Source organism: Panthera leo, chromosome E1 (assembly GCF_018350215.1).
Source record: "Panthera leo isolate Ple1 chromosome E1, P.leo_Ple1_pat1.1, whole genome shotgun sequence".
In the NCBI taxonomy this organism is placed as follows: domain Eukaryota; kingdom Metazoa; phylum Chordata; class Mammalia; order Carnivora; family Felidae; genus Panthera; species Panthera leo.
In genome coordinates, this window is record NC_056692.1 from 11,390,168 (window position 1) to 11,414,174 (window position 24,007).

Genomic DNA, 24,007 nt, shown 5'->3' on the forward strand with positions numbered 1-24,007 from the left:
GAGAGAGAGAGAGACAGAGACAGAGTGTGAGTGGGGGAGGGGCAGAGAGAGAGAGAGGGAGACACAGAATCCCAAGCAGTCTCCAGGCTCTAAGCTGTCAGCACAGAGCCCCACGCGGGGTTCGAACTCATGAATCAAATCGCGAGATCATGACCTGAGCCGAAGTCAGATGCTTAACTGACTGAGCCACCCGGGTGCACCCCCCTCCCTTTTTAATGTTTATTTATTTTTGAGAGAGAGAGAGAGAGAGAGCGGGGGGCAGAGAGAGAGGGAGACACAGAATCTGAAGCAGGGTCCAGGCTCTGAGCTGTCAGTGCCCTATGTAGGGCTCTAACTTACTAACCGTGAGATCACTCACGACCGACACCAGTAAGATCATGACCTGAACCACCCAGGCGCCCCTGGAAAATGTGGCCTTTATAGGCTTCACTCAGTACCCGCTCTTCTCCCCACTCCTCTCCCTGGGAAGGACTGTTAGAATTTTCAGGTTAGTCACCAGATTCCCAAGGTCTCCTGGGTGCTTTGGCTCCTGCTTGGGGTGGTAAGGGACTGGGTAGGGGGGCAAGATGAAAGATGCTTGGGGAGAACACAGATCCCTCTATGCTCCCCAGCAGAAGTTCATCTAGATTCTTGGGCGGATGCCAGAGCAGGGCCATTTGGGGGGAAGATGCGGTTTGGAGACCCCCATGGCTTCTGGCCACTCTTGTTCTGGGTAATTTTCCACAGCAGCCACTTCTGGGAGGGAAACAAAGAGAGCTGCATGTACAGGCTGAGCCCTTGGGACTTGGGCCTCCAAGTCTCTCCTGGCCAAGGCATCCCCCTTCTAAAGTGCACCACTAATTTTACTCCCTCAGAAGATGTGGCCAGACAAGCTATATCTGGAGCCTGAGCAAGACAGTATTTGGGCTGGCATGACTCACTGAGGTCAGGGGCTAGGAGAGACTGGGGGTCCAGACCTCTGATGGGTCTTCTTGGCTACTCTCCACTTGCATACTTCCAGGGACAGGCAGCTCACTGCCTTTCCAGTTTCCAATACTCAAATGTTCTACTTTATCTCAATCCGTCTCCATGGGTCCCTCCCCTGCCACCTAGCTCTGTCCCCAGTCCACAGGGCCCAGGGTTTGGCCTCCAGCCATTTTCCTAGCCAAACTGCCTCCTCTGACCCAGACCCAGCCTGTCATGATCCAGGGCAACCTGGCTCAAGTCTAAAGCACAATCCACCTCTTCCTTGTGTCCCCATTCTGGCTGCCGCCAGTGCTAAGCACCGAGTTTGGAGTCAGATAGCCCTGAAGCCCTGTTGTTGTCCCTAGGTAACTGTGTGCTCGGGCAGTTAGAACTCTGGGTCTTCCTGTGTTCCTGGTTACTGAGGCCAGCTCACCTCCAGGGTCTGTACTGGGTCCACTGGCTCCCAAATCCCTGCCTGTACTGTCACCACAGCTGGATCTGGGAGGAAACCTGATTAAATCAGGAAGGGAAATTGTCTTTTCCAGGCTCCCTTTGGGCTATCCTCTTATCAGGAGACCAATCTGATCTAAGGAAACTGGGGGGGTGGGGGTTGCAGGCTGATCTCACAGGCCCAGCCCCCTGCCCCCCCCCCCCATGTAATCACTAACATCCCAACCAGCCTATGGAGAAGCAGCACCAAGCTCCAGTTCCAGCTGATGAAACTAAAGCACAGAGTTGGCAGGAGAGCTCACAGCAGGTCTTTACAGCTCGCTCTATCTTGGACAGATCTGTCTTGTTCTAAAGAGCCAAATCTAGGAAGTGAGACTTGTCCAGACCCCACAGCTCACCAGCCCCAAGTCCAGAGACCTTTGGGACAGGCCCTGTCCTGGAGTTTCCACCCAGACCCCTTGCTTGGTGTTGGAGAAACTGAGGCCCAGGGAGGGCCCATTGCCTGCCCGAGCGTCCCTGCAGCAGTGGGCCAGAGGCTGGATAAAATGAATGACTGGAGGGCACACTGATGGAGGGGCCGGTTGGAGGTAGGTTTTCGAGGCTGACCCGGTAGCCTGGTCCCGGCTCTCTCCAGGTAGGGTGGGGCCGGCTACCCTAGAGGGCGGGGCCTCCCGACAGGGCCCCGCCTCCGCCCCGCCCTCCCTGCGGAGCCACAGCGGGGGAACCCAGTTTCCGAGGAACTTTTCGCCGGCGCCCGGCCGCCACCGGGGCCAGGACAGGACGCGAACGCGCGCGGCGGCGGCAGCGGGTCGGGGCCGGCGGACGCGACACTCGCTGCGAAAGTCCGTACGCGGCGGCGGGCCCGGCGGGCCGCCCGGAGGAGGCAACTGCGCCATGGACGAGCCGCCCTTCAGCGAAGCGGCCTTGGAGCAGGCGCTGGCCGAGCCGTGCGAGCTGGACGCGGCGCTGCTGACCGACATCGAAGGTACGTCAGGGGCCGCTTGGGCTCCGCGGGAGCCGGGAGCTCAGGCGGCGACCGGCCTTTGTCTCCCCGGCCGGCGCGGGCGCTGGCTCTGTACTGCTTGCGCGGGGCTTCCCCGCGTCTCTGGGCCGCGCGCTGTGGGCCTCCTTGTCCAGACCGCTCTGAGCCTCCCTGTGCCCGCCCTGGCGTGTCGGGCCACGCCTCGCCGGGTCTCTTGGAGGCTCAGGGCCGGGCACGTGCGCCTCTGAGCGTCCCGGGCCCCGCGCCGCGCAGCCGGTGAGTCCTCAGCCCAGTGTCGGCCGAGGCGGGAGCTTGAGACCTGGGCGTCGCCGAGGCCCCGCCCCTGCTCCAGCCTTGACGTCAGCTCAGGGTTACTCGCGGTCATTCCCTCCGGCCTGAGAGTTCAGCTCGGCTCAGAGCTCACGCGCATGCGCGCGGCGCTTCCTCCTGTCTCTCCTCCCTCTCCCCTCCACCCCGCCCCCGTCCGGTGCCCCTGGTCCAAGACGGGCATCGCTTCTGCAAAAATTTATTCAACATTTACTGAATGCCAGGCCGTTTCCTAGGCATTGTGCGGAGGGGGGATTCACAGACCGGCCTGGGATCCTCCTTTTCTTGGGAGCACGTAAATCCACCAGAAAAACCGCAAACGGATATTTAGTTGCAAGTTGGGGTGGAGCAGGGGTGGGGTGAGACCTCATTGAGCAGACTTTTGAGCTGAGACTGAGAGTCAGCCCCGGGCCCTCCTGGAAAGGATGTTCTCCCAGCCGAGGGCGTGGCAAGGGCGAAGGCCCCGAGTTTGAGGAGTTAAGAGGAATGCACTGGAGGTGAGGTTGGGACCGTTGATAAAAAGAGGATCCCCTGTGGGCTGGAGAGCGGACTAGGACTGAGGTTTACTCACATCTTTGCAAGCATCATTGTTTGCTTGACAGAGGAGGGGTTTGGGGACAGTGCGGCAGGTCCCATCTGGGAGGCTGTGGCCCCACTTTGTAGATAGGGCAAACCACAGTCCCCTGCAGACTGCCCTCCGTGGTCGCTTCGCAGTTTCAGCAACACCGGCTAAAGTGCGCTGGGTCGATGGGGAACCTGAGGTCAAGAGCACAGGACTCAAACCTCCCACAACCTAGACAGACATGTCCATGGAGCCCGTGGCACCTGGGGTTACCAAAACAGGCACATCGAAGTCACCCACTCCTGTCTTACTGCAGCCTTGCATGGTAGCTCAGCTGGCTGTCAGCCTGGGGCCTTATCAGCTCCCCTTCCCCACGGGCCAGGCCAGGGGAGGGTCTGGGAGGAGAGACCCTGATTGTGGGGCTTTTCCAAAGCAGGACTTGAATCTGGACACTACTCACTTACTTTGACGTCCTGCCCAAGCTCTCTCAACCTCTGTGCCTCAGTTTCCCACCCTGGATACAAATGCTTCCCTTCCTAGGGGAGTTGGGAGAATGGAATCAGGGCAGGTGTATCCAGAGCACAGATCTGGCATAGACCTTTCTTATTGACTCATAGAAGCATTAGGTCCTGAGGCCCAAAGGCCAGGCCCTCCCAGCCATTGGGGGCTGGGGGCAATTCGGCATCAGCTCTAGTCTGTGAGAGAAGGGGAAAACACTGGGGCCTCGTGCTGGTTGGGGCTTGACGTTTGCCTGCCACGGTAGATTTCTCAGCTTTTATCCAAACTTTCTGTCCCCCCCCCGCCACCCGCCCCCGCCAGTTACACAGAGGATCTCTTTGCATTATAGAAAAATTAGAAAGTGCAGGTGAGCAAAAATAAAAAAAAAACAACCCAAATCTTCCTTAAACCCATCACGCAGAGAGAAGCTGTGTTAATTATGTGGGGGATTATTTTCTGTGTATGTCCATATATATACATATACATACATATATATATATATACATATACATACATACATATATATATATATATATATATATATATATATATATATATATTTGTTTTTGAATGGCTCTACACTTGTGATCTACTTTTTGAAAACATCATTGAGGTACAATTTACCTGTCGTAAGATTTACCCATTTTAAGTGTACAATAAGTTTGTACATTGACCAAGTTGTGTTGACCATCACCAGTTAGTTGTGGCACATTTTCATCCCCTCTGTTTACAAGTGCTCCCTGGTCCACACCCAGCCTTCCACACCCAGCCCAGGCCACCGCTAACGTCTACTTTTATAGAGAATAGGGTCCATTAGCTCACAGCAGGTTGTAACTTGCTTTGTTCCTGTATCTACAGCCAGGCAGCAGTCAAGTTCCTTGGTTTGTCTACTGGGTCCCTCATTGATGGACATCCAGGTTGTTCTGTTCTTATAAACTGTACTGCAGGGGACACCCCAGGCCGGTCTTTGCTTGGATGGATCCTTCTCTAGTTCTGTAGGCAGAGGTTCTGGGAGGGGAATTTATAGTCAGAGACCAGGCCTACTTGGGAGGCTGTTATCCTGGCCTTGGAGAGAGGCAGATTCAGGGTCTAGAGAGATGTGACTTGGGTGTGGGAAAGGTACGGTCTCCAGGTCCTCTGAGATGACAGAAGGTTGAGAGGTAGGCCAGGCAGGCCTCGAGTGCCTGAAAGGGTAGATGGACTGAATCTTGGAGGCAGTGGGGAGTCCTGGGGGGGATTGGAGCAAGGCGTTGCCATGCCTGGGTTATATGTCGGAAGCTTCCTCTGGCCGCTGGAGTGGGGGAATCACAACACTAACTGAACACTTACTGTATCCCGGCACCTAGCTGACCATTGGGTCCCCCTGACAACCCTAAGTGGGGTAGACTTCAGATCTTCATCTTACAGATGAGTGAGTGCCTTGAGGCACACAGAGAGGTTAAGTGACTTGCCTGAGGTCACATAGCCAGAACCTGGCAGAACCGGGATTCAAACTCAGGCTGTGGACTCCAGAGGCCACGCTCTTAACTGCTGTGCTCCTAAGAGTGGGGGTGGGGGTGGGAAGCAATAGAACCGGGAGCCCTGGAGGCTGCTCCATGTGGGGCTATGCTGGGGGCCTGGGAGTAGATCAAAGAAGGGTCAGAGGCCACGCTGCCACCTCCCTCTCCCAGCCCAGAGCAGCCTTGAGTCATGAGACGAGGACTGTCACCAGGCAAGGGGCCAAAGGCCTTGAGCTCCACCCAGCCCTGATGCCCGGCTTTGCCAAACCCTCTGTCCTATGACGGGTTTGGGGGCGGAGCTGGCAGCATGAGCCCTTAGTTCTGTGGGTGAAGGCATTGCCTGGGCCCGGTACACCCCAACCTCCGGCGAGCTCCGTCTCCTCCCAGGGCCTCCTGTTCTGGCTCTGTGCTTTGGGGGTCCTTGTGGCAGTGGGTGGAGGCAACGGGAGAGCAGTCCTGTGCCATGTTTGGGATTGGTGTTAAGCCCCCGGCAGGTTTCACTTCTCTGATTAATTTCTCAGATCTTGTCCATGCTTTTAAATGCCGGAGAGGCAAGTGGCCGTGAGATTCCGGCAGGGGCCGGGCTGAGTAGTCACCCTGGGGGCGCTGGTTTATTTGAAGCCTTTGGTGGCACAGTTCATTCTCCCCTCTGCCCGGGTATCCCCACCTTCACTCTTTTTCATACCCCGGCAGTCCTCCCAGACAGGGTGGCCTTCCTGGATCTCACCCGTCCCCGCCCCAGCTCAGCACTGGCAGTGTTTTCTGGCGCTCTCCCGGCCCTGGGGTCCGTCAAGGTACCTGAATAAACCACAGGAGGGCCTGCCTTCTAGGTCTCAGCCTAGGCCTGTCTGGCTGTTTTCTGGTTCCAGGGCAGTCCTGGTGGAGAGAACACACATTGGGGGCCATTCTGCCACCCCCCTCCCCACCTCTCCCCATGTTATCTCATGCCCAGTTCTTCCCCCAGTCCCACCAAGAGGAAATACAGTGCAAGACTGCTTACTGTTCAGCTCCCAGCTCCGGGCATACAACTCCTCAGTCCCCAAACAGCGATGGCTCCCCAGTGCCCCCAAGATAAGGTTCCTTTGTCCCAGCATGGCATTCCTGACCTGCAGGGCTTACCAGACCTGTCTCTTCGGGGGGATGGACAGAGGCATGCTGGGAGTAGGTTGAGGTGTCTGGGGGTTACCTCCTGTCCGATGTTCACTTCGCTGTGGACGCAAACATCCTGAGTGACCTGGTCAACCCCAGGCAGGGGTCACCGCCAGGCGGAGGACTGGGATCTGGACTTTGTCTGAACAACAGGTGCAGCTCAGTTGGGAATGGCAGCACTGGCCAGAGGAAGTATCTCTGGCCTTGTCTCTTGCCAGCCATCGGCCCCGTGGATGTGCCCTTTGATCCCCAGACCCGACCGGGATGGCATTCGTGTGACACCTATGTCCCATGTGGCTACACAGAGGGGGTTGTGTGAGGGGAGGCAGGGGAGCCTTAGAGACAGATTTGGGGCTCCCACAGGGGGGGATCTTCAAAAAAAATTTTTTTAATGTTTATTTTTTTGAGAGAGGGAGAAGGAGAGAGAGAGAGAGAGACATGCACGAGCAAGGGAGGCACAGAGAAAGAGGTAGAAAGAGAATCCCAAGCAGGCTCCGTCCTGTAAGCGCAGAGCCCGACACAGGGCTTGAACTCATGAACCATGAGATCATGCATGACCTGAGCTGAACCCAAGTCAGAAGCTTAACCGACTGAGCCACCCAGGCGCCCCTGAAGGCGTGGGGTGGTCTTTGAGGCTGGCTCCAGGTGTGTGATTCCCATGCTGAGTTTGGGAGGTGGCACAGGGAGAGTTTGTGGCCTGGAAAGGCCCACCCCCACCTGGAACCCTGCTCAAGCTCACCCCCTCCCCCCGAGTGACGTTCCAGCTCTCTCCCAGCAAGCCTGTCCCTCCCAGTCACATGCCAGGCCTACCCCTCCTAGGGCTCTGGGGTTCCCACCAGATCGCAGGGGTCTCAAATTCAACCCCTGCTGTGTGACCGTGAACAAGTGGCTTAACCTATCTGGCCTTCAGATTTTCCTCAGTGTACTAAGAATGATGATAGAAGCATCTTCTTGTGGGTGCCTGGGTGGCTCAGACTCTTGATTTCAGCTCAGGTCATGATTCCAGGGGCCGTAGGATCGAGCCCCATGTCCGGCTCCTCACTGTGCACGGAGCCTGCTTGAGATTCTTTCTTTCTTCCTTTGCCCCTGTACCCTTCTCACGTGATCTCTCTGTCTAAACAAACAAACAAACAAACAAACAAACAAACAAACAAACGAAAACCTTTTCTTGGAGTTGTGGGCAATCAGCCCATTAGAGCTCAGCCCATTTAGAGCTCAGCCTCTAAATGAACTCATTTAGATCAAGGGCTTATGTAGCACAGGACACATAGGAGGCCCTCAACCAATTTTCATCCTTTAGAGCACTCAACCAGGACCCGGCACCTAATATGTTTAGCTTATTATCCAAGGATCCTATGTTGGAAGTTTCTATGGGCTGTGGTTCCAAGTTCTGAGCACCCACCATTTTTGATTCTGGCTCTCTGCTTGGGAGACAAGGTGGGGCTGGGTAAAGTGGGGAGCCTCTCACCTCTCCCCCTGCCCGATCCCCAGGGGAGCAATACCCAGTCCTCAGCTACCATTAAAGATAAAGAGACTAGGGGCGCCTGGGTGGCTCAGTCAGTTAAATGTCTGACTCTTGATTTTGGCTCGGGTCGTGATCTCACGGCTTGTGAAAATGAGCCCTATGTCAGGCTCTGTGCTGACAGCCCTGAGCCTGCTTGGGATTCTCTCTCTCTCTCTCTCTCTCTCTCTCTGTCTCAAAACTAAATAAACATTAAACAAAACAGCAGCACGTGGCCTTCGAACCAATACATCCTCTTCAGGTTGAAAACAGGCTGCAGGGAAACAACCCAAAAGGGGGAAATAGATGTACAACACTACACAGGGGACAGCTGCTCAGCGGTAGGGGACTGCCCCCAAACTGCCACTGTCTCGGGCCCTGGGTTGGTTTTCAGCTGCCAAAATGACGAGTAGGTGCCCCAAGCCTTCACCTATGACAAGATGCCTGAAGTGGTGCTTCCTCGCACCTGGTATAGTGGCCATCTTCCGGGTCACGTTCAGGGTTCTTTGGTGTGTGCAGTTGGGAACTAGCGTGTGGAGTGACACAGAGGAGGGAAGAACCTGAGAAGGCGGCATCAGATCGCGTTTTGAAAGAGGAGCAGTAGTTTGCTAGGTAGACAAAGGCTACCGGGAAGGGCATTCCTGGCAGAGGGAACAGCCTGGGCGAATGCATGGTAGCCCTGAAGAGCTTGGCGTGTTCGGAAAGCAGACGGGGAAACTGAGGCAGGGAGAGAGCCCTGTGGCCGGAGACCGGCAGCGGGACGGTGGCTGGCTGGCTGTACAAACCTCTGATTCTCGTCCCCTCTGTACTCAGCCCTGTGCTGAGTGATGCCAGGGTTCGGGCCCTCCCAGGCAAGGCCCGGCCACTAATGGTGGTCAGGAAGGCCTCCGGGAGGGGGCAGTGCCAGAGCTGAGCCTTACTGAGCTTTGTGCTGCCTCCTCTTCCGTTCTTGCACACCACACACACCTCCTGACCGGATACAAGTGCTGCCAGCAGGTTGGGGCAGAGCCAGGCTGGAGCGAGGGCCCTCTCCTGTCTCTGGCAGGCTGGAGCTGACCAGTGTGGACTCTGGGGTTGGGGGACCTGTGTTCTGAGTCCCAGATTCTCTCCTTGGCAGAGGCAGCCACTTGGACACACGGCCTCTCTCTGGGCCTTAGTTTCCTGGTCCGTCTCGAGGGCCCGTGCCCAGGTATGCTGGGGCTGCAGCCATGGGCCCATCCTCTTCCAGGAAGAGCCAGCACACATTTGCACCCCCAGGCAGCCCCGCGTGCACAAAGGGCAGTCTGTCCCCGTTGCATCCATGACCAGCCGAGGTCGTGCAAACCTGCTGACCTGAATCCTCAGGAGGATCAAGGAGGCACTGGTAGGAGCAGCAGGGATGAATGGCAGGCAGAGTGTAGCCCTGGCTTCCCAGAATGTTCGGCGAGTGTCCCATCCCTGCCTCGTGCCCTTCGAGCAGGCAGAGGTGGAATGCTGCGGGCGTCCTATAAGCCCTGTCCCATGTCCTCTCCCGTGACGGTGCGGCTTTATATCCTTCACTGTTCCTCAGAGTTGTGCAACTTTGTGATCTGCATTGCACGGGACAGTTTGCAAATCCTTTTCCTGCCCATTTCCTGGAGAATTGGTGTCCTTGGCTCAGGCAACGGACAGCCTGGAATCTCAGCTTCCTGGCTGCCTCCCTGAACTCTGTCCCCTCTTTGCTCCCTTTGCTCTGGCGACACTGGCCTCCTTGCTGTCTCAGCATCATCACCCCAAGCTTGTGTCTACCTCAGGGCCTTTGTACTTGCTGTTCCTTCTGCTCAGGACATTCTTCCTCCCTCCTGGCCTCTTTCATTCAGGCCTCTACTCAGATGTTACCTCCTCAGAGCGGCTTGCTGATCACATGTGTAGCGGCCCCTCGCACTGTCTTTATGTGGCCTCTGTTTCTTCATGGTGCCCATCACCATCTGTACCCACAATTCCTCCATGTATTTGCAGACTGTCGGCCACTGGAACATAAGTTCCACGAGGGAAGGCCTTTATGCTTTGTCCCTGTACCCTCAGTCCTGGCAAAGGCCTGACACACAGTAGACACTTAAGAAAAGGCAGTAGATATCGTCAGAGAGACGACTCTGGGCTTCACGGACCAGGCCATGTGAGGGAGGTGGTGAGCTCCCTATCTTAAGAGGCTTGCACACAGAGCTTGTTTGGGGTTCAAGGCCTCATGAAGGTTGGATGGGCTGGAGGCTTCTGTGATGATCAGATCTGGGCTCCTGCCAGTTGGTGGTATTGGGTCCTCCCAAGATTTCCGTCATGGCCTCACAGAACAAACAGGCCAGAGAATAAAAGGCTGCCCCACATCTGCCTTCCAAAGGAGGTTTCACGGTAGAACCAGGGAGGGAGAGGGGCTCAGGTTTCCTGTTGGGCCCTGCTACAATCAGGGCAGGACTGGAGAAAGGAGAGGAAAAGGGAGGAATCCAGGCTTGGGGAGGAGGTGAGGAAGGTGAAAGATTGGAGGGGGTGCGAGATGGGCCCACTGAGGCTCAGAGTCTATGCCTCCTTTTCTTCCTTGTGTTCAAGGACATGGACCTTCGGGCCTTCTGAGTCTCTCTTTATGCCGGAAGCCTAGTGTTCAGCTCACTGGAGAAGGGCCCACCACTTGGGAGCCATGGCCAGCTTTTTGGGGCCTGCTGTCTTGGGCACTTCTCTTGCCTCGCCCTAGTCCCAGCCCGATTTACTCTGCGTAAAACAATCTTCATTAAATGGTCACGGAGCTCTGACTTGAATGTTGCAAGTAATGGGCAACTCACTACCTGCCTTAACAGTTCTAGACCATTTTATTTGCTGCAGAGGGACTAACGTTTATTGAGATCTTGCTGAACGCTGGGTGTTTCATACACTTGCTCTCTTGTTATTTTTTTTCATTTTTTTTAGTGAACCTACAATGTTATATTAATTTCAGGTGTACCATATAGTGATTCAACAATTCTATACATTACTCGGTGCTCATCATGATAAGTGTGCTCTTAATCCCTGCCACGTCCCTCATCCATCCCCACCCCCACCCTCCTCCCCTCTGGTAACCACCAGTTAGTTCTCTATAGTTAAGAGTCTCTTTTTTGCTTTGTCCTTTTTCTCTTTGGTTTTTTTAAATTCCACATATGAGTGAAAGCGTATGGTATTTGTTTTTCTCAGGCTGACTTCTTTCATTTAGCATCACACTCTCCAGCTCCATCCATGTCGTTGCAAATGGCAGTAGTTCGTTCTTTTTGATGGCCGAGTAATATTCCATTGTATATATTCATTTTTCTTTCAGCTGTTGATGGGCACTTGGGCTGCCTCCATAATTTGGCTTTTGTAAATACTGCTGCAGTAAATACGCTTGCTCTTCTAGAACCCCACCCCTGTCACCTCTGGAGACAAGGGGTGGAGGCTCAGAGAAGGGGAGTGACCTGCCTGGGATTACATGGCAGGTGAGGCACAGAGGGAAGGCCCGCCCCGTTGGCTGTGTGGGGAAGAGGTGGGCTGTAGGGCTTGCTCTCAAATTTACGCCCCCCCCCCCCCCCCTTAGCACCCAGCTTCTGCAGGAATTGGCGGGCACATTCAGCTCCAGGGGAGAGTGAGATGGGGGGCTGCTCAGGCCGTGAGTTCGGGGAAAGGCTGGCCCCTCATATGCCACCAGATGCCTTGTGACACGCAGGCCCTCTTTCCCGCTGCATCTTAGTTTAGACCGCGTCCTCTGCCCCATGGCCAGCGCCCCCTCTCAGGAGCCTTTCCTGACTCCTGCTACCCTCAGGGGGGCATTGGGTGACCATTCTCCCTCCTACCTCCTCAGGATGGAATGGGGGCAGAGCACAAAGATGTGGGAAATGGAAAACAAAAAGGCATGAAACTGTGGAGAAGGGAAGGGAAGGATGAGACAGGAAGTGGGTGTCCCAGGCCTGACACCCTCAGGGCTGGCCCTGGCCCTGGCCCTGGCCCTGGCCCTGCCCTGAAAAGTTTCAGGCCGGTATTTACTTGTCGGTCCTGCCACATTCTGGGCTCAAAAACTGGGGAACGTGGTAAGGAAGAACAGAGCCGTGAGGGTCTGCTTTTGAAACTTGTGCGTGGAATTCAGGCCTTGGTGTCTAACCTGTCTTCAGTCTTTCCAGCAGCAATGCTTTGGATGAGGTCACAGTCTTTCCAGCAGCAATGCTTTGTTTTGTTTTTTTTTGGGGGGGGTGGTGAGAGAGGGTGTGAACACCCATAAGCTGAGGAGAGAGGGAGGTGGAGGTGCTAGAGAATTTCCTTATCCTTGGCACCCCCTCCAAAGCCGTGGAAAGATCTAGAAAGATCAGGAAGTAGATGTGTGTAAGGGAGATGAGGCTGAGTTTCCTTGTTTATAGGCTGGTGGAGAGGGAGAGAGATTGGGGGCAGGAGGGACTCCAGGCCTGAACACGCTGCCCCCTCTGCCATGCCTGCCTGCCTGCCTGCCCAGGATTCAGCCACCCTCCAAGGCCGCAGGAGACAGAGACAGAGGAGGGGCAAGCCCCTGTGCTACAGTTGAAGGCTGGGGCAGGACTTGCTGGTGGTCTGTTTGGCCACAAAAGCCCAAACTGGCAACCTGGGCAGCTTGCCAGGCTCTGTTCATCTGTATGTGTGTTGAACTTTGACCTTACTCAGAAGGGGAGGCAGTCCTAGGTACCTCGTCAAAAGACCCCCAGAGCCTGTCACCCATGCCTTCTTTACCTTCTGTCCCAGGGATTAGGCTGCCTCTGGGCCTCCCAGGACCCTGCAGTGAATAAGTGAGTCAGGCTATACCTGGCGATTGCCGGGGGGGGGGGGGGGGGCTGGGGGGGGGGCTGGGGGGGGTTGGGGGGGGTGTGTGTGTGAGACCTTGGGGGCCAGGGCAGACTTTGCTGACCTCCTTCCCTCCACCCCAAACCCAGATTTCTCTGCAAAAGGACATCTGTGCAGACAGACAGAGGCCTCAGGTTCCAGTATTACCTGAATGAGTAGTTTGGGATAAGGGTCTTCCTTCCTCACTCTGGGCCTCAGTTTCCCGGCTGCGGCCAGTTATTAGTCATCCATGTGCTGGGGGATGGCCCAGGAAGGCAAGGTCCCCGCACCTAAGACCAGGCGGCCCTTGGCCTTACGTCAGCGCTTCTTGGTACTGAGCGCAGCACCCATTTTCTCCTTCACTTTTCTCATTAGAGGCCCAAGGAGATGTGATCATCCCATTGTCTAGAGAAGCAAACTGAGGCCTAGGGGTGGGGAGCCGCCCAGAGTGTCAGCGATTTCCAAAGAGTGTTGGGGCATCCCTTCCGGGGGCCTCCCGGTCCCGAGCCCACTCCGCGGCGCTTCGCGGATGTGGTCGGAGCTGGGGGCTTAAAGGGGCCGGTGACCGCCAGTAACCCCGGCGGGTGTCGGCGCCGAACGGGTTAAGGGCCCGCGCCCGCGAGTAACCCCGGCCCCATTCAGTGCCGCGGGGTGAAACCCGAGCCCTAGCCGCCGTCGGGGGTGGGGCGGGGGCAGGGGCGGGGCCCTAGTGAGGCAGTGGCGCGGTCGCTGATTGGCTGCGCGCGCTCACCCCATGCCCGGCCCGCGGCCCCGGGGGGGGGCGGAGCCGGGGGGGGCGGGGCGAGGCGGGGGGGGCGGGGCGCTCGGCGGGCTTTAAAGCGCGGCGGAGCCCTGACAGGTGGTCTGCGGTGCGCGGAGACCGGCAGGCCAGCCGCCGGGGCGCCCCGAAGGGGCGGCGGGCGCGGGCCGCGGAGCCATGGATTGCACGTTCGAAGGTATTTTTTGGAGGACCCCCCCACCCCTTTATCACAGAGCCTCCACCTCCGCTGCGGGGTCACCACCCCCGGTTCCCTCAGAGGGGGGCGTGTGTATGCAGTGGCTGTGGAGCTCCCAATAGGAAGAGCCAGTTCCTGAGGGGGCGGAGTGCCAGTTCCCGGCTCTCACTGGAGTTGGTGGGCCACCCCCACCCGCCCCTGTTACTTACCCCCACCCAGGCGTTTGGAGTGAGAGGGTGGCTTTCCCAAGTCCTCCAGGGAGGAGTCCTGTTGTCCCATCTCCCAGCGCCCCCCCACCTCGCTCCCGTGAGTCGAATCTGGGATCCCAGACCTGGATTCAGTTTTTCTTTCAGGGCCTCGGTTTCACCATCTGTCAGAGGGGCTCATGAGGGCTGGGGTGAGGGATGGAGAGCCCCACAAGTGAAAGTGCTGTATGCGTTTCCCACCTGCATCAACACCCCCCCCCCCCCGCCCCCCGCGGACCCATGGGGTGTTTCCATTGGAGGACCCAGGGAGACTGAGCCCGGCACCCCCGTCTCATGCTGCTGCAGCCCATAAGGAGGTCCCCTCCCTGCCTGGGCACCTGTCAGTAGGAAGGAGGCAGGCAACAGTGCGTCCCACGGGGGGGCCAGCTTCCTGTCCCCCAAAACCTTGCGGCAGCCCTGCCGTGAAGGCCTTCATCTTTTCTTGTACAGACGAGGAAACTGAGGCCCGGTGAGAGGAGGCTGTTGGCCCAGGCCAACAGTGGCGAGCAGGGCCGGGAGCTCAGGCTGGGGACCTCGGGGGCCCGCGGGGCTCCCAGGGCTGTGCTCGTGGGTCCTGCGGAGCACTTTAACCCAGTGGGTGGCTGCCCCTGCTGGGTTAGAGGGCCCCGGGCCAGCACAGCCAGGCAGCTAGTCTCCCGCCAGCTGGGGGAGAGGCTGGGGCGAGTGGCGGGGAGTGTGTCCCAGTCTGTACGAGGAGGAAGGAGCCAGGACAGACAGCGCTCGCTTTTATAGAGGGGAGACTGAATGGCCTGGTCTCGAGGCTGCCTGGCTGCAGGGTCGGTCTGGGCTTGCGCCCAGAACACGCAGGGACACGCTGGTTGGCACACACGTGGCCAGCGGCTGGCTCAGCCCCAAGCCTCGGTCTGTTCCACAGAGGAATGGGTTGGTGATGGCAGCCCTGACGTCCGCAGTGCTGGGCCTAAACCCCAATTCTGCCTCAGCGTAGGTGTGGGGCGAGTGAACGGGCCTCGTGGGACCGGGTCCCTGCAGGGCTCTGACCTTGTCTGGTTGTGGCAAGGACTGTTGGATACATACGAAGCACCAGGCATTGCTTCAGGTGTCACAGGTGCCCACGCAATGGCTGTGTGTCTGGGGGCACGGGCTTATGTGGGTGGCTTTCTATTTCTGCATCATTGCTCCACACGTACAGCTGTGTGGACAAGAGGCAGGGAATGTATGACGCCCTGTACAGGGGCCAGCCCCTGCCCTGCTGTCACTCACACAGCCTCTTCTCCTTTCTCCAGACATGCTTCAGCTCATCAACAACCAAGACAGCGACTTCCCGGGCCTGTTCGACCCACCCTATGCTGGGGGTGGGGCAGGGGGCACAGACCCTGCCAGTCCTGATGCCAGCTCCCCGGGCAGCTTGTCTCCATCTCCTGCCACCATGAGCTCCCCACTCGAAGGCTTCCTGGGGGGACCCAAGGCGACACCTCCACCCTTGTCCCCTCCCCAGCCTGCACCCACCTCATTGAAGATGTACCCGTCTGTGCCTGCCTTCTCCCCTGGGCCTGGTATCAAGGAGGAGCCATTGCCGCTGACTATCCTGCAGCCCCCAACCCCGCAGCCCCTGCCGGGGTCCCTCTTGCCCCAGAGCTTTCCGGCCCCAGCCCCACCGCAGTTCAGCTCTGCCCCTGTGTTGGGCTATCCCAGCCCCACTGGAGGCTTCTCCACAGGTAAGGGGAGGGGGGGGGCATGGGGGGCGGGGACAGCAGGAGCACAGAGAGGAAGGTCTGCTGCGGTCTCGGGAGAGGAATTGGCAGACTTTAGACATTGGGCCTCTGCTCTAGTGCCTCAGACACCCCGGTACTAGCAGTCCTTGTGTTCTTGTTATTGTGGGGTGAAGCATTGCCTCCCATTCTGCCGGGGTGTCCACATCCACGCTGTCCTTCCAAAGACAGACGCCCGCCAGGAAAGCCTGTACATCTGCATTCGAGCTCTAGGCATGGGTTGTCCCCATAGGAAATAGGCCCCGGGGGGTCATGACTCATCCAAGGCCATAGGGTGATAGGGCCCTGAAAGGTAGGTTGAAAGTGGGTTAGGGCAGCCTGTGCCCGCAGCCCCAGCCTTTATCTCTGCAGGGACCCCTCCAGGGAACACCCCGCAGCCGCTGCCTGGCCTGCCACTGGCTTCCCTGCCAGGGGTCCCGCCCGTCTCCTTGTACACCCAGGTTCAGAATGCGGCCCCCCAGCAGCTGTTGACAGCCACGGCCACCCCCACAGCAGCCCCTGGAACAACCACCGTGACCTCGCAGATCCAGCAGGTCCCGGTGAGGAGGGCTGGCCGGGTGTCAGGGAGGTGGCAGCCCCTGGTTCAGACTCCCAGCTCTTGGCTGAGGCGTCCCCCTCTCCCAGGTCCTGCTGCAGCCCCACTTCATCAAGGCGGACTCTCTGCTTCTGACGACCATGAAAACAGACGTGGCGGCCACCGTGAAGACGGCGGGTATCAGCTCCCTGGCCCCTGGCACGGCTGTACAGACAGGGCCCTTGCAGGTCGGTGGCATGGGTGGGGCGGGAGGTCAAGGGGTCTGCGCATGTGCATGCCCGGCTGGTAACCCGTACCGGCCCTTTAGACCCTGGTGAGCGGAGGAACCATCCTGGCCACAGTGCCGCTGGTAGTGGACGCCGAGAAGCTGCCCATCAACCGGCTGGCAGCCGGCGGCAAGGCCCCGGGCTCGGCCCAGAGCCGTGGCGAGAAGCGCACAGCCCACAACGCGATTGAGAAACGCTACCGCTCCTCCATCAACGACAAAATCGTCGAGCTCAAGGACCTGGTGGTGGGCACTGAGGCGAAGGTACGGGCAGCAGTTTTCAGAGGCGCTTCTGGGGTGACCCTGGGGAAGGAGGTGACGGGAAGAAAAAAGAAGGATTGAGACTGAGCCTGGGCCGTGGGCTTTAGCCTCCTTGGGCCTGGCCAGGGCCAGTGATTCAGCTGCACTTCATGGAGGGAGGCTCCCCTGTGTGCTGGGGGCTAATTTAGGTACTGGGGATGCAGCAGCGAACAGACAGACAAAAAACCCTGCTCTCTAGGAACAGACGTTCTAGGGGGGACGGGGGGTGACAAGAAACAGGATAAATAAGTAAGCGTTAGAGCACGCCATATGGGGGTAGGTGCTGTGGAGGAAAATAAAGCAGGAAGAGGAATGGTGAGAGTTGCACATCTAAACCACCTCACAAAGGTGACATTACATAAGCAAAGACCTGAAGGAAGTGAGGGAGTGAGGCACGAAAACGGTAATAATAATAGCAGTTAGCCAGACACTGTTGTATGCATTTTACGTATTAATCTTGACGCCCATCCGGGGAGTTAGGTTCTCCTGGGGGAAGAGCATTCCGTGCAGAAGACATAGCAAATGCAAAGGGCCTGAGGCAGCGGTGTTGTAAAGCAGCGTCACCCACCTCGCTTAGGTGCCTACTTGCCAGGCCTGACCGGCTCCCTGTGCTGTCTCTCTCCTACCACCTGCAGCTGAATAAGTCTGCTGTCTTGCGCAAGGCCATCGATTATATCCGCTTCCTGCAACAGAGCAACCAGAAGCTCAAGCAGGAGAACCTGAGTCTCCGCACGGCTGCCCACAAAAGCAGTGAGTCCTGGCCTCACCCTTCCCTTGGCTCTGCCCACCTCCCCCGCCCCTGCCTGCCCCTTAAGCTCTAACCCTATAAGGGCCCTCAGCCCCTCCTTTGGCCCCAACTTGACCTTCAAGAGCTGGGCAACCTCCTAGTTGCCCTCTCCACAGGGCCCTAAGCTGACTTGGAGTGGGTATCCTAGCCTTCACCCCCAGCCCTGCTCCTTTCTGGCCCACAGAATCTCTGAAGGACCTGGTATCAGCCTGTGGCAGTGGAGGAAACACAGACGTGCCCATGGAGGGCATGAAGCCCGAGGTGGTGGACACGCTGAGCCCGCCACCCTCCGACGCCGGCTCGCCCTCTCAGAGCAGCCCCTTGTCCCTTGGCGGCAGGAGTAGTGGCAGTGGTGGCAGTGGCAGTGACTCAGAGCCCGACAGCCCAGTCTTTGAGGACAGCCAGGTAGGGTCCTGCCGTTCCCCCCCCCCCGCCTGTCTCCCCATGATAACATCTGAGCCCTAAGACTAGGTCAGGAAGAGGCCCCTAACATATCCCACCTCCCATTTTATAGACAGGAAAACCGAGGCCTGTAGTCATGTGAGGTCCCACAGTGAGTGTGGGTGGAGTGCTGAGCCCTTCCTTGTTCCGTCCTCTCTGGGCCACTCCCGCTCTGCCCTCCCTGACCTGCCCACCACCCCCCAGGTGAAGCCGGGGCAGCTGCTGTCCCCTCACGGCCGGGGCATGCTGGACCGTTCCCGCCTGGCCTTGTGCACACTCGTCTTCCTCTGTCTCTCCTGTAACCCCTTGGCCTCCCTGCTGGCCAGCCGGGGTCTCCCCACCCCCTCGGATGCCAGCAGCACCTACTACCGTCCCGGGCGCAGCGTGCTGGGCACTGAGGGCAGAGGTAGGACAGGCCAGCGTGGGTATCTTTGGGTGAGAGGTGGGAAGGGATCCTCGGGGGGACCCGAGGCCCGTGGAGCTGGGGCTCTGGATTTCCGGGGAGCTGTGTCCCCCATCCTTCTGTCTGCCCCCAGATGGCCCTGGCTGGGCCCCCTGGCTGCTGCCCCCACTGGTCTGGCTGACCAATGGGTTGCTGGTGCTGGTCTTCTTGGCGCTCCTCTTTGTCTACGGCGAGCCGGTCACACGGCCCCACTCAGGCCCCGCCGTGCACTTCTGGAGGCATCGCAAGCAGGCTGACCTGGATCTGGCCCGGGTAAGGGGTCAGATCCTGGAGGTGGGGTTGGGGGGACTGGCCGGGGCCGGGACTTGGGCAGCCCCCGGGAAAGTGCTGGGTGCCACTCCCCGTCCCTTCCCTGTCATGGTGAATCGGGCCCTGTCTTCCCCACTCCTGTCTAGCCTTCAGACTCCCATTGAGTGGGGGACACTAGGGTCATGGTGCACAGCCCAAGGTGGAAGGATCTTCAGAGCAGGAGGGGTATCGCGTGCTCAGATTCCCTGACACCCCTTTCCTTACCTGGCAAACCCTCATCCCCAGGGGGACTTTGCCCAGGCCGCCCAGCAGCTGTGGCTGGCCCTGCGGGCGCTGGGCCGGCCACTGCCCACCTCCCACCTGGACCTGGCCTGTAGCCTGCTCTGGAACCTCATCCGCCACCTGCTGCAACGGCTGTGGGTGGGCCGTTGGCTGGCAGGCCGGGCAGGGGGCCTGCAGAGGGACTGCGCCCTGCAGGCGGATGCCCGCACCAGCGCCCGAGACGCAGCGCTCGCCTACCACAAGCTGCACCAGCTGCACACCATGGGTATGAAGGGTGGGGAGCCGGGCCTGAGGGGCTCCTGCCGCCCCTGCCCCACACCCCTGCCTCACATCCTGCCCATTTTTCAGGGAAGTACACGGGCGGGCACCTGGCTGCCGTCAACCTGGCACTGAGTGCCCTGAACCTGGCGGAATGCGCGGGGGATGCCGTATCCCTGGCCACACTGGCTGAGATCTATGTGGCCGTCGCGCTGAGGGTCAAGACCAGTCTCCCGAGGGCCTTGCATTTTCTGACAGTGAGTGGGTGGCGGGCTGGTGGGGACAGGGCTGGGGGCGTGTCCCTGCAGCTCTGACCAGGGGCTGCACTGGAGGAGGCAGCTGGTCGCGGGTGGGCTCCCGGGCCTAGCTCGGGTCTGGGGCCAAGGTCTGGTTTTGAGTCCCTGTCTGGGTCCAGTGTGACAGCCCAGCTCCCCTCCCCTACAGCGCTTCTTCCTGAGTAGTGCCCGCCAGGCCTGCCTGGCCCAGAGTGGCTCGGTGCCTCTTGCCATGCAGTGGCTGTGCCACCCTGTGGGCCACCGTTTCTTCGTGGATGGGGACTGGGCCGTGTGCAGTGCCCCGAGGGAGAGTCTGTACAGCTTGGCCGGCAACCCAGGTGCTCTCTCACTCCTGTGCCCATCCCCTGTCCTCCCACCTCTTCCTTTGTCCCCCATGCCCATGACGCCCCCCGTCTGTCGTTGCTGTGGAGGCTGCAGGAACGGGAAGACTGGCTCTGTCTCAGTGGGGGCTCCTCAGAAGCAAAAAGGGAGACAGAGATTTGGGGGCAGGTGGTTGATTTGGGAGGTGATCCCAAGCAAGACCATTCATTGTGCAGCAAGGAGATCAGATGGAAGGGGACAGGCTGACAGAGGCACGTTATTAAGTAGACTACACTGGCCAAGGTGGGTCATCCTATCCAGGGACAGGGGTGGGAGCATTTATCTGTCCCACCTGCATGACCAGGAAAGAGCACTTGGTGGGGAGAGGTGGATGTGGGGGCCCTTCCTCCCGCCCCGCTCACCCACTCCTCCCTGCAGTGGACCCCTTGGCCCAGGTGACTCAGCTCTTCCGTGAACACCTCTTGGAGCGAGCACTGAATTGCGTGGCTCAGCCCAGTCCCGGCCCTGGATCAGCTGATGGGGACAGGTGAGGGGCCCTCCGCTCCCCTGCAGGCAGGCGCCCTCCACGGTGAAGTCTGGGAGTGGCTACGTCCAGGGCCCTGTGTGGGTGGCCAGAGCCGGGCTGCTGTCCAGCCGCTGGGTGGCCCCAGGCGCATCTCAGTTCCTCCCCGGGTCCGCTTCCGGCCCGGCTTGGCCGGAAGAGATGGCCGCACGGTACAGCTAGCACATCGGGCCGCGCTCTGGTGGGAGGTGAGGAGGGCTGGGGCCTGCCCAGGCCCCCTGCCACCTGCGCTGACTGCCAGTCCTCTCTTCTGATGCAGGGAATTCTCAGACGCCCTTGGGTACCTGCAGCTGCTGAACAGCTGTTCTGACGCCGCCGGGGCCCCAGCCTGCAGCTTCTCCATCAGCTCCAGCATGGCCACCGCCACCGGTGAGCCCCCAGGCCCCTGCCCTGTGACTCCCAGCTCAGCTTCGGGTACAGTGTGGCTGAGTTGCGGGGAGCCTCCCCACCCACACCCCTGCTCCCTACAGGCACAGACCCCGTGGCCAAGTGGTGGGCCTCACTGACGGCCGTGGTGACCCACTGGCTGCGGCGCGACGAGGAGGCGGCCGAGCGGCTGTACCCGCTGGTGGAACACCTGCCCCGCGCCCTGCAGGAGTCCGAGTGAGTCCCGGCCGGAATCTCCCAGCCCCCCCCCCCCCCCCCCCAGCACAGCGCTGCTCCCCCCAGCCTCTGTTCCGTGCCGTTGGGGTCACCGCCTTTTCTTCCCCCGTGAAGCCACAACCAGGGCAGTGGGGAGCTTAGTGAGGGCCTGGGCCCGGTCTGACCATCAGTCCTCTGCCCTGGCCCCAACAGGAGACCCCTGCCCAGGGCGGCTCTGCACTCCTTCAAGGCTGCCCGGGCCGTCCTGGGCCGCAGGAAGGCAGAGTCTGGTCCGGCCAGCCTGGCCATCTGTGAGAAGGCCAGCGGGTACCTGCAGGACAGCCTGGCCACCACACCAGCTGGCGGCTCCATTGACAAGGTGAGGGTTGGTGCCGGGGGCCTCGCAGGTCTGGGGGGCGGTCGCCGCCTTTCCACTCCCCGAACGTTCTTCCTTGGGTTGCAGAAGACTGTGGGGTTAGCCTGACAGTACAGGGCTTGAGGCCCGGCTCGCCTTGCTTTTCTGGCTGAGGCTTGGGTCCGGGGGAAAGTGGCCACCCCTCCGCCCCCGCCCTCAGTTTCCCCACCCCCAGGAGGAGGGGTAGGGTGAGTGGTCTGGCAGAGCCCTCTTTGGAGGCTGCCCCTGTGGCAGGCGGCAGGTGTGGGGGCCTGGAGAGGCGGGCGGCCCCGCGGTGCATTGCTGTTGCATTGCACGTGAGTGAGGCGGGTGCAGTGCCTCGGCAGTGCAGCCCGGAGCCGGCCCCTGGCACCGCGGGCCCCCACCCTTCCCCTCCGAGAGCCGGAGCCCCCCCTGACCCCTGCCCTGCCCACCACCCCCAGGCCATGCAGCTGCTCCTGTGTGACTTGCTCCTTGTGGCACGAACTAGCCTGTGGCGGCGGCAGCAGCCGCCCGCGCCCACCCAGGCCTCGCAGGGCCCCGGCCCTGGGGCCCAGGCCTCCGCCCTCGAACTGCGTGGCTTCCAGCGGGACCTGAGCGGCCTGAGGCGCCTGGCGCAGAGCTTCCGGCCTGCCATGCGGAGGGTGAGTGCCCACGGGGCCACGAAGCAGCAGGTGCGGGGAGAGCCGGGGCCTGGCCTGAACCCCGACTCCCCCGGCCTCCTCGTGCCCAGGTGTTCCTACACGAGGCCACGGCCCGGCTAATGGCAGGGGCCAGCCCCACGCGGACACACCAGCTCCTGGACCGCAGTCTGAGGAGGAGGACAGGCCCCTGCGGCAAAGGTGAGAGGGGCACCGCCCTGGTAGGGGGCGGGTCCTGGCCCCGCCTCCCCTCCCCTCCCCGCCCAGGGGTGTGATGGATGCGGAGGGAGACTGGGTAAGAGAGGCAGAGACCAAGGGACTTAGTGGTGCTTGCCTGATGGCGATGTCCTACCTGTCAAATGCACCGGGGGCCACCGTCCTCCGTGGGATGGGCGACTGTGCACGCCTCTCTGAGTCAGTGGCACGGGACAGGCCCTGGGGAGGGGTCTGAGGCTCCACTCGGTGCGCCTCGAGGCGCGCGGGGAGGGCGGCCTGTGGGGCGCGGACAGGCCCCGAGATCCCACCCGGCACGGCCCTGCCCCTGACGCGCGTGCGGTGTGCGCAGGCGCGGCGGCGGAGCTGGAACCGCGGCCCACGTGGAGGGAGCACGCCGAGGCCTTGTTACTGGCCTCCTGCTACCTGCCCCCCGGCTTCCTGTCGGCTCCAGGGCAGCGCGTGGGCATGCTGGCCGAGGCGGCGCGCACGCTCGAGAAGCTCGGCGATCGCCGCCTGCTGCACGACTGCCAGCAAATGCTCATGCGCCTGGGCGGCGGGACCACCGTCACCTCCAGCTAGACCCCTCGCCGGCGGCCCCAGCGCCCCGGTATCCTTCGGCCTGTGTGCCGGGACGGAGCCTCGACGGCCAAAGGCAGCGACAGAGACGGTCCACCCACGGACGGCACTGTCTCCTGGGGGGAGGGGGGGGATGGAGATGGGAGGCACTCAGGTGCTTTTGCTGCCTCTTGACCTGGGAGGCCGGAGGGGGCGCGACCCCACCACCCCTACTGCGCCCCAACCGAAGAGGGAAGAGCGGCGGCCAGCATGGTGCTGACCTCTGGTGGCCGATCGGGGGATTGCAGGGGCCTGGCCGGCCGATGTCACCTCCTGGCTCTGTTCGGCACCCGGTGGCTTTTCCCCCTTCTGTCTCAGAGAGGGGTACATTTCACTGAGCTGAGGGGGGCCGACTTGGCTTTCCCAGCCAGCAAGGGGGCCCTACTCCAAGGCGCCTCTCTCCCTTCTGGAGAGACTTGTACATAGTGTAGATCGGGCGCACCAGCCTCCTGGCCTCTGAGGCTCAAGTGTTACTTTGCCTTTTGCAAACTTTATTTTCATAGGTGAGAAGTTTTGTACAGAGAATAAAAAATGAAATTATTTATAACCGGGGTTTTGTTCTTTGGGGGCGGAAGGTGTGCGCTTTTGCTGATAGAAGAGCCAGAGGGGGTCCTTTGGGTCTCCCCTCCCCACCCGCTTCCTGCCCTAGACCCAGGCAAAGGTTTCCCACCCTTATCCGCCATTAGGGACTAAAGTTTCCCCTTCGATGTGGGAGGCCTGTGGGTATGACCTCTAGGCGACCTGGATCCCTCCAATTTGTGAGCCACACGTTTGGACTGTATCAACCCTTAATCCTTAAGAGCTGCTCTGGTTTCAGCTGCCCCTTCCCACCTCCTTACTTCTACCCCTATCAGCTCTCGGGTGACATGAGAGGACGCCATGTCCTTAAGGACCTACTGTGATAGGAACTACAGACTGGTATCCCTGTTTGGGGTGTGCGTCTCCCCTCCCCCACCCGTCCCCATTTCTCTGTCTCTTGCACTTGGGGGAGTTTTGCACCCCTATCGCAACCCAAGAGCCCGAGGCCGCCTGGAGTGTGGGTGCGTGGGCGGGTGCCCTCCCGGCAGAACGGGTCAGATCCTTGACTGTCATCCATTTGTGCCCCACTGAGCCTTCCTCTCCGTCCCCACCCCCCACC

The 24,007-nt window shown here is 59.9% G+C and overlaps 1 protein-coding gene across 4 annotated transcripts; it reads left to right on the forward strand.

The window, feature by feature from the left end:
- The first annotated feature begins 1,678 nt into the window (after positions 1-1,678).
- SREBF1 (sterol regulatory element binding transcription factor 1) lies at positions 1,679-23,986 on the forward strand. Of its 4 annotated transcripts, none has more exons than XM_042916637.1 (19): positions 1,680-2,380; positions 15,177-15,608; positions 16,026-16,201; positions 16,287-16,424; positions 16,505-16,726; positions 17,398-17,512; positions 17,734-17,954; positions 18,195-18,396; positions 18,527-18,705; positions 18,988-19,249; positions 19,333-19,499; positions 19,687-19,855; positions 20,277-20,385; positions 20,681-20,790; positions 20,892-21,024; positions 21,217-21,382; positions 21,841-22,041; positions 22,131-22,239; positions 22,604-23,986. In XM_042916637.1, exons 1-19 carry the CDS (start codon positions 2,290-2,292, stop codon positions 22,831-22,833), a joined length of 3,432 nt encoding a protein of 1,143 aa, XP_042772571.1. In that variant the 5' UTR covers positions 1,680-2,289; the 3' UTR covers positions 22,834-23,986. The 4 variants fall into 4 exon arrangements, with proteins under 4 accessions (XP_042772574.1, XP_042772571.1, XP_042772570.1 ...); XM_042916636.1 differs by having other exon boundaries at positions 1,681-2,380; positions 16,014-16,201; XM_042916639.1 differs by lacking the exon at positions 1,680-2,380 and adding an exon at positions 13,568-13,666 and having other exon boundaries at positions 16,014-16,201.
- The last annotated feature ends 21 nt before the right edge of the window (positions 23,987-24,007 follow it).